A 19,431-nucleotide genomic window follows, 5' to 3' on the forward strand; every position below is an offset into this window, starting at 1 on the left:
GCAAGGTCAGCTTCACCTCACTGCAAGAAAGAAGAAGAAATTAAGAAATTGTGAATCGTTTTTAATTTACATTTACTCGCCTTTGCAATGTTGTGGTTGTTAGAGTGTTAGGCTTCCTGTCAGCTCGTCTGTTGGGAAGATATAAAATATTAGTTTCATGGAAGTCACACCATCACATATAAGAGCATTAAGACATACAGTACATAGGCTAAAACAAAAACATCAAAAGATATAACCTTGCACTTTGATAAGTCTCGTGAACATTTTCACTATTTTGACATTTTTATAGATCAAAATTGAACTAAAGAAATAAAGGTAGATTAATCCATGTTGAAAATAGGTGTCAGCTGCTACACTAATTATAATAGTTATATTTCTTAATTAAGATAAGATATTACTGTATTGATCCCAATTTGGGAAATGTTTGTGTTGCAGCAGCATAACAAGAAAAACAAAATATAAGTTATTATATATACAAAAGTATGTGAGGGATGGAATATTAAATTGAATATAAATGTAAAATGTACATGTGATTTTACGTCCAAGAGAAGCTATGGAGCAGAGTTCTCTGCCAGGCAGAGGTTATTTGTTATTAGTTCAATATGTCAAACTGATTTCCCTGACTACAATCTTTAGTTACATGGTGAAACGTTATGCTGCTTGTACTAATTAGACTTATCATATAAGCCACACAGGTTTTAATAGGATGTATTCATTCAGTGGCGGCCGGCCCATAGGGGCGCTAGGGGCGCCGCCCACCCTCTTCCCACATGTTTGATTGTCATAAAAAAATAAATATATTTAAAAAAATATATTTTTATTTTTAATGAACAAGGTATATATTATATAATTTGTATCAGTAAAATGTATAATCTACAATAAAATTTCGTTTAAAATTGTTTTACGATATCTAAAGTTACTGATAAGTCACATGTTTCCTGCCTGGCCGCAGCGTGTATCATTACCTGCTCTCGTCCGGGCGGTAGAAAGGAGCCCTCAGCCAGAGCAGCAGCAGCCAACAAGCTGACTGCTGCTATCTGTATACTATGCCGCCGAAACATAATTTCAGCCAATCAGCGTCGTCAGTAGTTGTCGAGGTTGGCTGCGTCTCGGTGCTAGTGGATCGCCGGAGCTGTAGATTAACATTTACATGCTTATTGTAGTTGTAAGGGTAATGCCTGTAGCACCATGGAGCATATGTGTGGGCTGGACCTGTGTTTTACAGGAAAGGAGTGAGCAAAGTGTGGAGTTGTCAATTCTTGTTCAGTTTTCATCTTCCTCACCCTCTCAAACTTTGAGTTGCGCGCTGCTAAAGAGACGCGCTACCATGGAAACCAAACAATGCTCTATTAAAGTCCGAGTGGAAACAGTCGTTAACTATAAATTAACAACCCAAAACATTATTTTAAGTATTTTGACAATAACAACAAATAACATTTATTTCATTTTAAGTAAATTTACTATATAATATTTACAGTATTTTTGCACTTTCAGAAAATACATGCAGATGTACGTAAAATAAAAATTATTATCTGTAATTAAATATGTAACTCGTAATATAAAAGTGCATTACTATTATAAGACTTTAAGATATGTCTTTGTAATTTTAAGGTAAACTGTAAAAAAAAGCGTCAAATAAAAACTCCCAGATATGGGCAAATAGCAGGGGCAGATGGGGCTCATAGCCATGGAAGGCAACCCATCTAGCAGAAGGACACTCTGAACTAAAACCAGGACTGAGAGGAGTTGCGCACCCCAGTCCTTAATCAGCATAGTAAAGCCAACCATGAAGAACAAAGTCATTCCAAATCCTATACTTCCAACGGCGGGAGTCCGCAGGAACATCGCAGCGGATGGTGGTGCTGGTCCTCCTTCCGGAGGACAACATGACGATAGGACCCCAAACCAGCAAGGGGGGGTCCTGTCCGATCACAGCACCCCGTCCAATGCACTCATGCGTTATCGGAGCCCATTCGTAATGGGAACCTTCAATGCATGTACAGTGAGAGAAGAAGCTCGATTGGTCGAACTAGCACACTGTGCTGAGGAACGGGGAGTGGAGATCCTGGGAATCCAGGAACACAGAAGAGTGCACACTGATGACCGGATCGTGTATCGCAGAGTGGAGAGATGCACGTTCATCACTGTATCTGCATGGCGAAACCAGGCCCAGGCTGCAACAGGGGGCGTAGGGCTAATGCTGGGTCCTCTGGCGCGTAAGGCTCTCCGTCTGGTTTATCATCACACCGATAGGATCCTTATTGCAGAGTTCTCAGGCAACCCAGTAACAACAGTCATAGTCGTGTACTCACCCACCAGCGTGGCACCATCTGAGGAGGTGGAGAAGTTCTATGAGGACCTTGCAACAGCAGTCCGAGATGTCCCAGCGCACAACTTCCTGGCAATCCTGGGTGACTTCAACGCAAGGCTTGGACCAGAGGACGCACCCTACCCATACCACGACTCTACCAACCGCAATGGCGCATACCTCATGGCCCTTCTCATGGAACATGAACTACTGGCAGCGAACACCATTTTCCGGAAAAGAACAGGCAAGAGATGGACCCAGGTAGATCGAGCCACAGGTATGCTACGTCAGTTGGACTACATACTTGTGAGGCAAAAGTGGAGGAACTCCATCCTGAATGCTGAACCGTACAGCACGTTCAGCTCTGTGGGCTCTGATAACAGCGTGGTCTCCATGAGGGTGCGACTGAGCCTCAGGGTCCCCAGGGTGGAGGAAGCTCGCCTCAACTTTGAGCGTGAACCAACCTTGGAGAGACGTGGGGTACTGAACGAAGCCAAACAGTTTCTCTTCAGTACCTACAACACCATCACAGGGGAGGAACTGATGGAGAGTGTGTGAATAGTGCAGGCAGCGCAAGGTGAAAGGCAATATGGGGAGGCCTGGAGGGTCATCAATGAGATGACTGGGCGGAAGAGGACTAAGGAGGGACAGGTTGAGGGACACAGCCCCGAGGAGAGGGTGACGCCCTGGTTCAACCACTTCCAAAGCCTGCTGGGCATGACAGCGGATGGAGCTGAGGAAAGTATACCAGCATTCCTCCAGAACCTGCCCATCGATGATGGTCCCTTCACAGCCAGTGAGCTTGCCAGGGCGAAGTCCACAGTGAGAGAGGGCAAAAGTGCTGGGCCGGATGGCATACCCCCGGAGGTCTTAAAGAACTGTGATCTCGATGTCCTCATCCTAGACTTTTGCAACATCGCTCTACTGCACAACATGCAGTCTGATATATTACATTACATGTTAATTGTTAGACGCTTTTATCCAAAGCGACTTACATACTCAATACTGTGGACAATCCCCACAGGAGCAATTTGGGGTGAAGTGTCTTGCCCAGGGACACAACGACATGCTGACTGCAGTGGGGTTTGAACCTGTGACCCCCTGAACCCAACACCAAGGCTCTATCCACTGCGCCACACACCTCCATATATGGTCTCTGTCTAACATCATCCCGGTGCCTAAAGCTGGAGACCCCTCAAAGCCAGACAAATACCGAGGCATCAGCCTGACATATATCACCGCAAACGTTTACAACCGGATGATACGGAACAGGATACGGCACGCCATCGACCCTCACCTGAGGCAGAACCAGAATGGCTTTCGAGAGGGGAGAACCACTGTAGCCCAGATCTTGGCACTAAGGAGAATGATCGAGGAGGTGAAAAAGGCATTTGACTCGATCCACAGAAGCACAATGGTGAAGATCCTTGAGGCATACGTGTCCCTCCCAACCTACTCCGGGCAATAGAGACCATGTATGCAGGAACAAGGGCCAAGGTGGTGACCCCAGATGGCAACAGCGAGGAGTTTGACATCCTGGCTAGGGTAATGCAAGGGGACACCCTAGCCCCCTTCCTCTTCATCATAGTCCTGGATTATGCGCTCAGGAAGGCCATCAGTGGACGAGAGCAGGATCTTGGCTTCACTCTAACACCAAGGAGGTCGAGACGATACCCCACGGTAGTCCTGACTAGGGATGGGTATCGAGAACCGGTACTAAGTCAATACCGGTACCTGATTGGACGGTATCGTTATACCGTTAAGCCGCTGGACAAACAGTGCTGCTATCGGTATGTGTTACGTCTACTTCCTTAGTTTAACTTTAAACCATTCTGGTTGTGTAGTGGCAATTTCTTTATCTTACCTTATATGGTAAAACCAAATGCTTCTAAAAGCATTGTCTAAAACAACTATACCATTTCCTGATATGTGCTGTTTTCTCTGCATACTCTAAAGAGGGTTTTTATTCCCAAGCGCTTCAAGGCCACAGAGCTGATTTGGCAGACTATGTTGAAACTACTCCTTTTCACACAAAGTTTGCTACGGCTTAAGGACACAGGTGTCTCACACAAAGTTTGAACTCCCATAACAATACATCCGTGTGAAAGCAGATTTCTGAGGCGTTCCGCCTAGCTACACAAAACTCTGTCTGCCCGCCCTATCTTGTATATAAGCTTTTCTATTTTGTGACTATTGCGCACACTCCTGCAGACTATCCTATACTCTGTGAGACCTGTGTCTTTGAATATATTCAAATAAATAACCAGAAAGACAACTCTGTTTGCACCATTTATTGTTTGATCATTCTGACTCGTGTATCTCCACAGTATTGACTGGGTCTAAGATTTCCGTAACAGTTGGTTGGGAACGCTCATCCCGTGTGATGTATCCGGTTTGAGACCCCTCTGATGCGGCTTTCACACCAGCGCTTTTCCCTTTCTAGCTCCGAGCTAGAGATTTTCTGATTCAGCTCCGGTTTCCCTTTTCTGCTCCTGCTCTGTTCACACCGCCCAGAGCCCGATTGGTGCTCCCGCTGCTGCGTCATGACGTCACCGTTTACGTGCCTGCTTCATAAAATCCAAACCGCGCGGAAATCCCTCACATCGACAACAACAACAATGGCCGACTGTTCGCTTTGGTTATCCTCTTACGAAATGAAATGAAAGGCATCGGACAACTTTACAAGGGACGACTTTACTTGGAACTTTACAAACATCACACGCAGGCATTTTGTTGTTGTTCAGGAGGTTGATCCCGCCCCTGCCCCCGCCTCGACGTAAGAGAGACGTAAGCGCCGCCGCCTCTTAGCTCCGAAGCTCTTGCGTCTAGACCAACATTTTTTTGGAGATGGAAGTGAACCGGATTCCGGAGCTAAGAGGCGGCGCCTCTGCGGTGTGAACAGGAAAAACCGGCACTTTTCAGGCTCCAGCTCCGAGCTGGAGCTGAAAACGCGTTGGTGTGAAAGGGGCATGATTGGCCACTGTAAATGCCACTCCTCATCTCTCTCAATAGCGCTCTTATTATTGTTGTGAGACTCCCGCAGTAACCCCCACGCAGGTCGGAAACAAGTGGGACAATTTGAAACGAAAATATAAGGTAATATGTTATAATTTATTAGTTGTACTCATGTGTGCCTGTGAAACCATGGTTGTGTCTGCTCAGCATAGCTGCTGTTGTGTAATTTTACCTCTCGTTTGTGTTTTTGTAGGAGTTGAGATGCCCCCCAACCGGGACAGGGACCGACAGGGGAGAGGCCACAGCAGCCACATGGCCTTATTTTACGGCCATGCATGAGGCTATCGGTGGGAGGCCATCCATGGACCCTCCCTTCCTGATGGACTCTGCCACAGCTGCTGTGGCTTCTGGTAGTGGCTCAACATCCACTGAGGCTGTCCAGAGCCAGGCCACAGTGGAGGATGAGGAGGCCACCGAGTCTGGCGCGGACAGCCAGGAGGATGTTGAGCCATCCACCTCTGCCGGTCCCCGTCCCCTAAAAAAAACCGCACATCCCAATTAATACGGTTCCTGGAGGCAGAGGCGGTCAAGGAGGAGGACCGTTTCAACCGACAGCAGGCAGCCTCCGAGGAAACCTCCACGAAATTCCTCGAGCTCTTCGAACAATTACTTCGCAAAGAATAGTGTCTGTTTGTTTTGTCTTTTGCTTTGGATTTGTTCATTTGTTGTATGTGATGTTTTGGATAATATTTAATTTTGAAATACATATTTAAGTTTGACGTTAACCCTTGTGTGGTGTGTTCATATTTCTGTTATCTGTTATTCAGCCAGTGGATGGGTCTGGTGGCCCTGCTGCCTTTTTGGGTTTCAATTCAACACAATTCAACACACTTAAAATACTCAACAGATGCTTACTTAATCCAAATTCCAAGGAATATAAACAGCATTTATGGCTAATATTTGCCCTTTCACATTTGTTAAATCACATAAATGAATTAAAGTGCTACTTATTTGTTTCGGCTGTAACTAGCTGATGCTGATCCTCTTCTTCAAAGTCACTGTCAGACTCAAAATTCTCAGAAATGTGATCTTCACATTCTAAAACCTATTTCTCTTCCTCATGATCATCAAATGGTTCTCTGAGCAGAGAACCATTTGGCCATTTTGATCAGTTGTGATAAGGACCCAAACTGGCAACGTTTTATTTATTGTGTCTCGCCCCAAATTTGCAGCTGGGATAGAATGTGAAAAAAATTAAGATTGGTACCCGCAAGACATACTGCGGGAATGTGAGAGCAGACAGGTGTCGGTGCTTGAATTTATCAACAATGTTGCAACCTTGTGTGGGAATGGCAGGGGCAGAAACACAAAAGCCTCACACATACACACACACAGGTGTACAGGACCTAAAATGTCCACACTTTTGTTAACACCCTGTATGTAATGTAAATGTGAAGGGGGGGGGGGGGGAAGTACAGTGGGTGGTCATTGAAAATGTGTTCTGATGTGCTTCACAGAAAATGAGCCAAGGCCATTGAGTGTGAGTGCGAAAAAATGATTTATCATGTTATTTTTCTTTAGATGAATAATGAAAACGGATCCCACAGACCCGAACACCATTCAACATACAAGGGTTAAATCAAGCATGACGCCTTCTTTACAAGTAGAAATACAGAAAAAATACAACAAATGTGTTTACTGTAAAGATACAAGGAGATCTTTATTTTAGACAAAGCTGAATATACATTTTATGATTGTGACATGACTAAAACGCCAACGTTTTTAAAGTCATTGTGCAACCCAAGGTATAACTGTCTGTCATACTGAAACTCATAATGACCACATCAATTTCCGCTTTTCAAATCTCCACCTCAAATCATTCTGCGCATAAACCAACCGTGTGTAAAGTATACAAAAGCAATATCAGGGATGTTTTATTAAATAAATAATATAACAATTAAAATGGAGTCATGTTACTGAATGTAGCTCAAAACCTACATAAGTAAAATTACTAACACATGTCTCTTCTTTATTTTAACATTCAGTCAAAGCATAACAATATTGTATCACTGAACATGGCTCAATTTCAACACTAAACGTAACAGTTTCTGACGAAATTGTGTGATGGCCTATTTTACATACAATTTGTAATAAAGACATGGGTCTGTAAAGTCCTTTGCTCTAAATAAACTTGAGCAAGGTGAAATTGGAAATAAGGCATATAAATGGCACAAACAAGAGAACAGAGTAATGCATCTGGCCAGTAAATGCATTTTTCTTCTGTCAAGCAAACAAACGGGTAACATAAAAACCAAATTTGTTAGTAATGCCAAGGTTGTGTAGTACACACCATGCAGTGACCACAGCAGGGACAAAAGTTATGGTTCACCTCCAAGGACTTCGACAGGAGACACCTCCATCGCCCCTTCAGTAGCCCGAAAGCGCGCTCTATGATGCTGCGCGCTTTGGCATGGCAGCCGTTGAAGCGGATCTGTACTCTCCCCTGTAGTGGCTCCCGATACGGAGTTACGATGGTGATTGGGTGTACTATGCAGGGGTAGCCACTAGGGCTGCACGATTTTGGGAAATAATCTAATTGCGATTTTTCTGACAGATATTGCGATTCGATTTGCGATATTTGTTTTTAAGCGACCCAACTGAAGTTTATTGTAAAATGCGGCCATATTTCCGGCTAGGAAGGTCGTATCAACGTGCTCCCGTCTCTAGCACCCCCGCAGCCAGAGCTACGAGTGAAATAACTAAACTTACATGAAACTTCCGTTGGGTAGCTTTAAAGTCAAGCTTCAGTCTAAGACTCACCGTTTTAGATGTAAAACATGTGATGGAGCATTACCAACCTGACTCAGATGGTTTGTTTCACCAAACCATCTAGGAAAGCTCTATTGGAAGCCATTTGGAAAGGGCAGGCACTTTCAAAAATACTTGGCAGGTGATTGGATCAATCTGTCAATCACCTTCTATCATGGGCCACTTCTGATTGGTTAACAATGGCTGCTACATGTGGAGCACAGCACTTCTGATTGGTGTGGATGACTGACACACAAGAACAACCCCGACGGAAAGTTTGTATGAATTTCACCTTCCCATCGCAGACAGCCTGCAGCTGTATGAATGGAAATAGCTTCCGATTCACATAGTCCTGCCCACTGGGTCCGGATGGGGTTTTGATCCTAATGTGGCACCCGTCAACGGCATCCACAAATGAACTGAATGCAGGGCTGTTGGCCAACTGCTGGAAGCCCTGCCCGACCTCCTCCAGCTCTGGACCAGCAGGCAGCCTGATTACAGATTGCCTCAGAGCAGCGATACCCCGTGATTAATCTTCAAGCTCTGGGATTCGATGTTGGAGTGGCAGTGCGCCAAGGTTACGCCGAGCGTCAAGCTCTTTGTAATGGAACGAAACCACGGCAGACTATTCAAAACTGGACTCCACTGCCCCCCCGAGAACTACACATGCTGGCTATTGTGTTGCGCAACATGTTCTCTATGGCACGTCTCTACTGGGAATTGTAGTTTTAAAAGACGTTTTCGTTTTTCCCAAAATTAGAAGTTGACAGTATAGAGAACCGCAGTGACGCGTCCTAAAACCCGGAAGTAAATTAGCATTTTAGCACTTCCGGTTCCTTCGTCAAAAAAGCAATGCATTTTCTCCATAGGGTTTTGGAAAATAGCTCGAAATAAGGTCTGTGGTTGACACAAATTTAAGAGATAAATCACGTTTTGTTCTACGACATTAAATACATCAGCAGTGATCCCACTGGTGATTTTTGAAGAGTTTACGTGTCTGAAAGACGATGGTTGTTACCGAGTGGCTGAATAGGACTACAGAAATTGTCGAGGCCGTTGTACGTCATTACGCCCAACACGTAAACACTCCCGCTAAATTTGTTTTTCCCTGTGTTCTGCTTGAAAGCAAGTACCTGCCTATCTTTAGTATCTGTAGTATCTTTAGTATCTGTATATCTATATCTGACTATTAGAATCTGTATTCTGTATTGTAGGACACATTGAGCCTTAAAAATATGAGATAATCCATAATCTTCAGTGTGGTTAGCTATGAATCTTCCAAAACTGTTGCAACAGTACAGTGGGCCCACACAAACTGCAGAACACTGGTGCTTTGGGAACACTCAAATGATTTAATTCCCATTTAAAATCAGGAGACTAAATACGAAAATGATGTGTGTGTGTGTGTGTGTGTGCGCGCGCGGTGTGTGTGTGTGTGTGTGTGTGTGTGTGTGTGTGTGTGTGTGTGTGGTGTGTGTGTGTGTGTGTGTGTGTGTGTGTGTGTGTGTGTGTGGTGTGTGTGTGTGTGTGTGTGTGTGTGTGTGTGTGTGTGGTCTAGCATTACTATACTTGTTGTGGGGACCTAAATCTGTTTACATAGTCACGTGTGGGGACTGGCTTCCCTTATGGGGACAAATTGGAGGTGGGGAATCATTAATTTTAGGGTGAAGACTTGGTTAGGTTTAGGATTAGGGTAAGGGTAAGGGTTAGGGTTAGGCATGTGTTGGTTATGGTTAAGGTTAGAATAAGTCTCCAGGAAATGCATGTAAGTCAATGTAATGTCCCCCGAAGTGATGTATACATGGTATGTATGTTGTGTGTGTATGTGTGTGTGTGTGTGTGTGTGTGCGTGTGTGTGTGGTGTGTGTGTGTGTGTGTGTGTGTGTGTGTGTGTGTGTGTGTGTGTTATACTTGCCAACCCTTCCGATTTTCGCGGGAAACTCCCCGATTTCATTGCCCTCCCCCCGGTTTCTTCCCGGGGTCATATTTTCTCCCGATTTCTGACAATATCAGATTTACTCACGACTGTTTCCACTCGGACTTTAATACAGCATTGTTTGGTTTCCATGGTAGCGTGTCTCTTTAGCAGCGCGCAACTCAAAGTTTGAGAGGGTGAGGAAGATGGAAACGGAACAAGAATCGACAACTCCACACTTTGCTCACTCCTTTCCTGTAAAACACAGGTCCAGCCCACACATATGCTCCATGGTGCTACAGGCATTGCCCTTACAACTACAATAAGCATGTAAATGTTAATCTACAGCTCCGGCGATCCCACTAGCACCGAGACGCAGCCAACCTCGACAACTACTGTAGCGTCACCTTGGATACGAGCAGTGGTGTAGTGGGGATTTTTTTACTGGGGGGACGCTATTTTAAATTAGGTAATCCCAAACAATGCCAAACAAGTGCGCACACGCGCAGTGCACTCACAAAACGGGCAGACAGGTCCACAGAAACTACCGGTATGCTTAGTCCTACTTTACTTACTGTACTGCAAAAAGCAGACGGCGCTGCGCTCAACAGACACACACAGACTCAAAACCATGGACACACTGGCACATACGTTACATAAACAATGTAGAGGCCTAAATTGCATAAACTACAGTATTGCAACTAAGCAGACAGCGCTGCTTTTCTCTCTCTCTATCTCCACTTTCAAAATCTATTTAAAACTCATAACAAACAAACAAAATTCCCAAAGTTGTCCTGAAATTAACTTATTAAATAAACAAAACGAAAAATATATATAGCCTACTAATGCAAACATTGAATCTGGACTGGAAATTATTCTGATTAGGCCTAGCCTACATTGCAAATAAGCAGACAGCGCTGCTTTTTTTCACACACACCTTGCGTTTTGAAGACTGATACATCAGATATGGATGAACAAACTTTGCAGCCCAGTTTCCCAGCTTTGCAGTCTATCCACGGGTATGTCTCTTGTTTCCTCCGCCACATCTCCTCCGTCCATACCTCTGGGAAAGGTGAGCTTGAGCTAGCTAGGGGAACGTTGCTAGCGCAGCTAACGTGCACGTTAGCTAGCATTATCCACGTCTTTAGGCGGCTCTTCTGATGATGTACTGTAGTACTAGTAGTAGCTTCACTTGTAGCTTCGGTGCTGCTAGACTCTTTCTTCTTGTGAATTATATTCTTTTTAGAAAAGCAGTCAAGTAAAAAATGTTTGCCTGCCATTATAGAGCTTTTTCGTTAGCGTTCTTGAGGGAAAGAGCTGCCGCAAAAGCGGCGGGCGGTAAGCTGGCCGTGGGTGTGTCACTGACACACCCCAGCTCGCCGCGGGGTCACGAGCCTGATGACTAATCATAATTCTTTAAGGAAATCGTTTTTATTTTTTATTATAATTACTGTGAAATGTATTATGTTTTTGTCATTATTACAAAAAATACACACTTGCAACTGATAAGACTGGCAATGATTTTATATTTATTAGACTATTACAAAAAAGATCATGCTCCAAATAAGTGGGGGTACGGCGTACCCCCGCGTCCAACGCCCACTACATCACTGGATACGAGTCCAAACAACTCACAGACACACAGGCCAGGGCGCTGACACGGCGCCCTTTGAGCATCAGATCTGACGACGCTGATTGGCTGAAATTATGTTTCGGCGGCATAGTATACGGATAGCAGCATTCAGCTTGTTGGCTGCTGCTGCTCTGGCTGAGGGCTCCTTTCTACCGCCCGGACGAGAGCGGGTAATGATACACGCTGCGGCCAGGCAGGAAACATGTGACTTATCAGTAACTTTAGATATCGTAAAACAATTTTAAACGAGATTTTATTGTAGATTATACATTTTACTGATACAAATTATATAATATTTACCTTGTTCATTAAAAATAAAAAAATATTTTTTTAAATATAGGCCTATATAGCCTATATATATATATATATATTTTTTTATGACAATCAAACATGTGGGAAGAGGGTGGGCGGCGCCCCTAGCGCCCCTATGAGCCGGCCGCCACTGAATATAACCTGTAATGTTTAGAGACTGAAATGCCAAATGAAAGGCGGGTTTTCTTTTTTGAATATCGATGAACATTAAACATGAAACATATTTGGTTCAAAATATTTTAGTTTCTTCTTTTAGGTTTACTTTGTTCTGTTGTCCCACATAATACACTTGAGTAAAAGCCCTTCTAGTCATATTTCTTCTCTCGTGTATTTATTTGCATTGCATTTGAAATTCAAGTAGGTAAACAGGCAACCAGCTGTAACGGTTTTCATTTACAAATACATTTACAGTCATTATTCCGGACCACTTACCACGAAATCCTGTCGGATTGTTTTAGGAACGGAGTAGGTTCTCTCATCGTGACAGTCATAGATATATATAAACACTAGATGGCTCATGGGAGATTTTCCAGCGGAGCTGACCGGCCGCCATCTTGCTACAGTCAACAGTTACTCTGATTCGCGTTATGGTAGCTGTTGTAAGGTGAGTGATCTGCACAAAAATACTCTTAACTTGCTGAAATCTTGACTGATTTACAAACGGTTTGGTTTATTATAAACATTATTAGCATGGCTATGATACAGGATGCTTGGACATGTTGAAATTGCAGCTTTTCTTTGTGTATGTGGTTGTATTTATTAGCTGGCTAATAACAAGAGGCTGTGAGTGAGACCTAGTATTACAAAGTTGACCCAGCAACTTTACACCAGTGGGAGAGGCAGAACTGCTCTTTCTTTTCAACATAACTTAAGTTACACATGATTTCTTCCAAGTGGTTTGGCTTGTTAAAAACATCTTGCATTATGATACAGGAATTTGCTGGCTTTGTGTTTACAGAAGTACCTGACTATGCCGGACTTTTGTGCAGCCTACGGATGCTCCAATCGCCGCTGTCTGCAAACAAGAACCCGTGGGATCAATCAATCAATCAATCAATCAATGTTTATTTATATAGCCCAATATCACAAATGTTACATTTGTCTCAGTGGTCTTCACAGTGTGTACAGAATATCAGTATGACAATACGACACCCTCTGTCCTTAGACCCTCACATTGTACAAGGAAAAACTTCCGAAGAAAACCCACAGTTTAAAGGGAAAAATGGGAGAAACCTCAGGGAGAGCAACAGAGGAGGGATCCCTCTCCCAGGACGGACAGACGTGCAATAGATGCCGTGTGTAAATTGAAAAGATAATATATTTGCAACATAGATAGTCCAAATGTTTGGAAATGCATGTGTGTATAATAGGAAGATGAATCCACGAGGATATTGTAGTGGACATTTTCTAATATATCATCCTTATTATATCTTTCATATGCTTAAACCAAATGCTTCTTATTTCCTGATGTGCTTTCTTTTATTATTATTATATTCTCTTAGGGTTTATTCCCAGACGCGTCAAGGCCACAGAGCTGCTTTGACTACTGGGAGACTCATACACAGTCACACACGAACTTCCCTGCTCTGAGAACCGTTATGCTATCTCCCGCTCAAGGCCAGGTGTCTAATAACAATATGTGACTGTGTGAATCCAGATTTCTCACGTTCCCACTCATTTCCTATATAATCTCTGCTTTTTCATTGTTCTGCGCACTCTCGCGCAGACTATCTTATACTCTGTCCGACTTGTGACATAATTATATTATTGTATCGTGTATTTGAAGCTTCAAATAAATAACCAAAAGACAGCTTTTCTCGATTCACCATTTATTTGTTTTGATCACTTGACTTGTACTCTCCAGCCGTGTTTGGGTCCTAGATTTCCATAACAAATGGCGTTGTCGGCAGGATCTCTGTATGTTCGATCGGGGACACCTCCGGACGCTGGTGGCTGCTAGCTCCGGGATCTTGGATCCTCCTCTACCCCGACAAAAACCGTACGGGACGAGGGGACCAGCGCGAGGGGTGGAACCGATTGACTTCACGAGATCCAACGAACTCAAAGGGCTTTCAATACGGGTGAGGTGTACAAAGTCTAAATTGTTTAAAGTTAAACGTAATTAAACTCCATGACATTTATGAGAGGGACTGCTCGAAAGCAGAGATATTTGTAATATCTGGCATCGACGGATGAAAAATAGTGTTTTTGTAACACGGAGTGTTTTGGTAACACTTTAAAGACTTTGTTATGGAAGCAAAGCAGGGGAGGGGGTGTGTACAGCCTCCTGAGGGTCCGATTGTTGATGTCATGCGAGCAAAATATGGTGAAGGAAGTCTGTCTAAATTAAATATATGGACGGAAATGTTCGGATTTCCTAAGGGAGGTTCTTTGAGTAAAATAAAAATCAAAAACCTGGGAGATAAATTACAAGAGTATGGAGATGGGATGAAAAAGAAGAGTACAATTAAAGTAAAAGACTTATAGAAAACTGGACACTCACAGAAAGTGTTTATAATACTGGGGAGTAAAAACAAAATGCCTTGGGCATTAAATAAAATATTAAGGTTGAAAATGAATGTGAAGAAAAGAAATACATTATTTCCAAAAGACATGTAAACCACAGACATCTCTGTGTCCTTCCATTGCAGGCCTGAATGACCTCTCCTCGACTGGGTATCCCTTCCCTCCTCCGGCGTACAACCCTGGCAATCTGGTTGGAACACCTCAACCACCTCAACTACAAGCCCCAGCCATGCAGTCAGCGTCAACTCCAAGTTCGACAACAGCGGGATAAACAAACCCGATGCCATAGGAGACCAAGCAGGTGTTTGGTAAACAAACCTCAGTAATGCCTTTCTCAACGGACTCACAGACACAGCGCAAGCTAAACAAAATGCTGGCCGCTCACAATACCGAGGGAGAGGCAGAGGAGGTTTTTCCGAGACAGAGGACGAGAAGCAAGACCTTCATTTCATTTCATTTCAAACCTTTATTTATTCAGATTGGTCCCATTGAGATCATAGATCTCTTTTTCAAGGGAGACCTGCAGCATATAGGTTCCACATGAAACATAAAACAATAAAGGACATTATACATTATATTTACAGGATACATAGTTATAGACATTTACAAGTGCCCATTGTATCAGCAAGCATTTCATTTAGCCTAGCTTTAAAAACATGCAGAGGAATGAGATTGCTCAGTTTCAATTCTTGCTGAAGATTGTTCTAAGCAAGTGGAGCTGCGCACATAAAAGCTGTCTTACCGAAGACAGTCCTTGCTCTTGGCACATCTAACAAGACTACATCATGTGACCTCAGACAATAGCTGCTTGCAACTCTCTGTGTTATCAGAGAGCAGATATAATACGGGAGTTTACCCAACAAAGCTTTATAGATAAACGTGTACCAGTGACTGAGCTTCCGTACAGAGAGAGATGGTAAACCTGCCTTGGTATACAGTGTACAGTGATGTGTAAGCGCTTTACAATTTGTGACAAATCTCAGAGCACTGTGATACGCAGCATCCAATTTGCTCAGGTAATTGGCAGGTGCATTCATATAGACCAGATCCCCAGAGTCCAGCACAGGTCAAAAGGTCACAGAGCCTTTTCCTGGCCTCAAGCGAGAAACAGGACTTGTTTCTGAAAAAGAAACCTAGCCTAACCCTCAGCTTTTTCAGCAGGTTATTGACATGGAGTTTAAAAGAGAGACAATCATCAAGCCAGATACCAAGGTATTTGTAACAGGCAACAACTTCAAGTGTTGTTCCTTGCGTAGTTACAATATCTAAAACAGGCTCTGGTGTCTTTTTAGCTTTTGAAAAGAGCGTTACCTTGGTTTTATCCACATTTAAAAGAAGCTTTAGTTCAGAGAGCTGAGTCTGAATAGTGTTAAAAACAGCCTGTAATTTAACACCAGCCTCCTGAATGGTGGGACCTGCACAATGCATCACGGTATCATCCGCATAAAAATGTAAAGTAGCTTCATCCACATTATCACCTACGCTGTTAATATATATGGAGAATAAAAGTGGTCCTAAAACAGAACCTTGTGGTACACCATTAGTAATGTTTAACCACTCAGAAGACAGCCCATCAAAATGAACACATTGGGACCTTTCAGAGAGGTAGTTCACAAACCACCCACTGCAAGGCTGGATAGGCCAATACTGGCTAGCCTCTGCTTTAAAATGTGATGATCGACGGTGTCAAACGCTTTGGACAGGTCAACAAACAGAGCTGCACAACTCTGCTTATTATCTAAAATAGTAGTAATGTCATTTACCACTTTCATCGTGGCAGTGATGGTGCTGTGTTTCTTTCTGAAGCCTGACTGATGTTTAGACAGGATGTCATTTATACATAAAAACTCCTTTACTTGTTCACTCACTAAGCGTTCAAGAACCTTAGCCAGAACTGACAATTTAGAGATTGGCCTATAGTTATTTAAAATAGTTGCCTCCCCTCCTTTCAGTAAAGGCAGGACATAAGCTGACTTCCATACTTTTGGAATTGTGTTTGAGCTGAGGGAGAGGTTAAAAAGAGTAGTGAGAGGTGGAGCAATAACATCTGCAGCTATCTTTAAAAAGAAAGGTTCTACGTTGTCCGGGCCAGCCGGTTTCCTAGGATTTAACTTGGATAATGCTTCATGAACAATACCAACAGTTAAAGGAGTAAAACTGAAAGGGTTTTCCAGACCACTTTGTTCAGAGTCAAGGATTGGAGCATTCACAGGAGCCACACAGCCAAACAGAGAGCCACAAGACACAAAATGCTCATTAAAACAATTTAGCATAGTAGCCCTGTCTGATATAATGCCAGATGCTGTGGTAAGGCACGGAGGTAGCTCATTTGGGATATCACCAGTGGAAATCGATTTTATGGCTTTCCAAAATTTCCTAGGGTTATTCAGGTTTTCTGTGGTAACCGACAAATAGTACTTTGATTTAGCACTTTTTATTTGGGATGTGAAGCTATTTCTTAGCTGCCTAAAACGTAGCCATTCTACCTCTGAGCCTGATTTCCTAGCCTTAGCCCAAGCATTATTTCTCTCATGAAGGAGACTGGACAGCTCAGCAGAAAACCAGGGATTGACGAAAGATGTTTCAAGTGTTGAACATTGGATTATGGGACTGCTCACAGAACAGTGAGTGGAGGCAGAGGGGGACAGCAAGGAAGGGGCCCAATCGAGCGAGACGGAAATTCAGCCAGCAGTATCTAACCAGGGAAGTGACACACACACACACACACACACACACACACACACACACACACACACACACACACACACACACACACACACACACACACACACACACACACACACACACACACACACACACACACACACACACACACACACACACACACACACACACACACACACACACACGCATCATACATGCTATTGAGAAATTAGAAGAATTAGAGGACATGTCTGTAATTAAAAAGGGTACATATTTGAAATATGACAGTGAATGTTTGCGTTAAGAAATGTCCCACACATTTTTGGTTGATTCTGGGGCTACACATTCTGTGGTAAAAAAGGGCAGATTTGCCTGAATGCAAATGTAGTGATAGATGTATTCATGTGCTGGGTAACTATAAAGGAGAAGTTTCTGTACCACTTCAGAGTGGAGATAACGGTGATGACAGTAATCCATTTCCCACATCAGTAAAAAACAGTTATTTTATCATCTGCCTGCCCAATACATTTACTGGGCAGAGATCTGATTCTCCGGTTCGGCTTGGACCTCATTTTTCCACAAATGAGGGTCTTAAAGTCCGACAGCCATCTCCTACGATGGTTCAAAAAGTGTCATTTGATGATAAAGAACTGGTGAATGTGTATCAATGGGCTGCTGACATATCCTGATTCTCAGGAGTTGTTGCGTTTGACTGGTCAACGTGTTTTTCCACCTGCTGTGTGGAGGCTTCTCATTTTGCATTGTACTGCTAACGTGGTTGAAAGATCCGTGTAAATGCTATGATGAGAGTTTTATTGTTAGAATGTGTGAATGATGAGCTCATGTTTAAAAATGTATTGGAATTCGCTGGGTAGCGCTATCTCTGTTAGACTCACACACACACACACACACACACACACACACACACACACACACACACACACACACACACACACACACACACACACACACACACACACACACACACACACACACACACACACACACACACACACACACACACACACACACACACACACACACACACACACAAGACACAACCAGCTGTGTCAAATCCCAGGGGCGGTCCACACATTTCACTAGCCAGGGGGCCCCACTGATAGATGGAGGGATTTGGGTCCAATCGTTAATGATTGGGAGTCAGTCACTGATTGGGCACCTACACACACAGAATATGTCATGTACTCTATGTCACGTGACGTGTATCAAATGAAAATGTGCACGAACGTAGCCGTTCTGCGCACATTGCTGTTGGTTGAGGATAAGGTCATTCTCATATCTCTGAGCTTCCTGCCGCGCTTTCAGATGTGCCATACTCACTCTGGGCAGCTCACAGATATGACGTAGGGTTAATGTCCACGTTCCGTACCGTACCCATTGAAACGTGAAGCTGTTGATGGCATTCGGCCAGTGTTTACCTCTCTGCTTAAACAAGGGGTCATTATTCCGTGTAACGATTCCAGTGTCAAAAGATCAGAGACAAACCTCCTGACGAGTGGAGATTTGTCCAGGATTTACGATGTAAATGCAGCTGTGCATGCACGCTCGTCCGGAATTCTTATCTGATTACTCCAAAAGTTCCAGCCTCTGCAACATATTTACTGTCATAGATGTCTCAAATGCATTTTTTCCAGTGTTCCGGAACACAAAGACAGCCAATTTTTGTTCACATTTGAATATAATGGTAAACCTTACACATTCACACGTTTGTGTTAAGACTAAATGTTAAAAAAGTCACTAAGCGACAGATGATGTCATTCTTGCGTATGTGTTCATAACACACGGCTGTTGTTATGCTTGCTGTGATGTTACATTAGTCCGTTCTCTGCTTGTAATTATGCCGTTACAAGCTTCAAAGTTGTATTTATCATCTGAATTTGCCGAAACAAGTTTAATATTCTGAAAGCCAATACTTTGAAGATGTATAAGTGAGGTGTCTTGAGTAGTCAAAATTACCTACAAATCATTGTACACACGTGTACATATTATTCTATTTTTACTCAGCTCTGTGTGATTTTGTAGCTACAATTCAGACTAATACACTACCAGAAGTGGAATAAGTACTCAGATATTGTAGTGAAATTAGAAGTACTCAGATATTGTACTTGAGTAAAGGAATAAGTACTCAGATCTTGTAGTGAAATTATAAGTACTCAGATCTTGTACTTGAGTAAAAGTAGAAGTACCAGAGTGTTACAGTAACAGTCCTGCATTCAAAATGTTCCTCAAGTAAAAGTAGAAAAGTATTATCAGAATAGAGTGAAAGTAAAGACAGTAAAAGTAGTCGTT

The 19,431-nt window shown here is 43.2% G+C and overlaps 1 protein-coding gene across 1 annotated transcript; it reads left to right on the plus strand.

The window, feature by feature from the left end:
- Positions 1-1,786: 1,786 nt before the first annotated feature.
- LOC117468456 (craniofacial development protein 2-like) lies at positions 1,787-11,246 on the plus strand (the record flags this gene model as incomplete). Its single annotated transcript, XM_034112582.1, has 2 exons — positions 1,787-2,734; positions 11,238-11,246. Coding segments are annotated over exons 1-2 (957 nt in total), but the record flags the coding sequence as incomplete, so codon positions are not given.
- Between the last annotated feature and the right edge of the window lie 8,185 nt (positions 11,247-19,431).

Source organism: Pseudochaenichthys georgianus, chromosome 23, assembly GCF_902827115.2.
Source record: "Pseudochaenichthys georgianus chromosome 23, fPseGeo1.2, whole genome shotgun sequence".
Taxonomy (NCBI): domain Eukaryota; kingdom Metazoa; phylum Chordata; class Actinopteri; order Perciformes; family Channichthyidae; genus Pseudochaenichthys; species Pseudochaenichthys georgianus.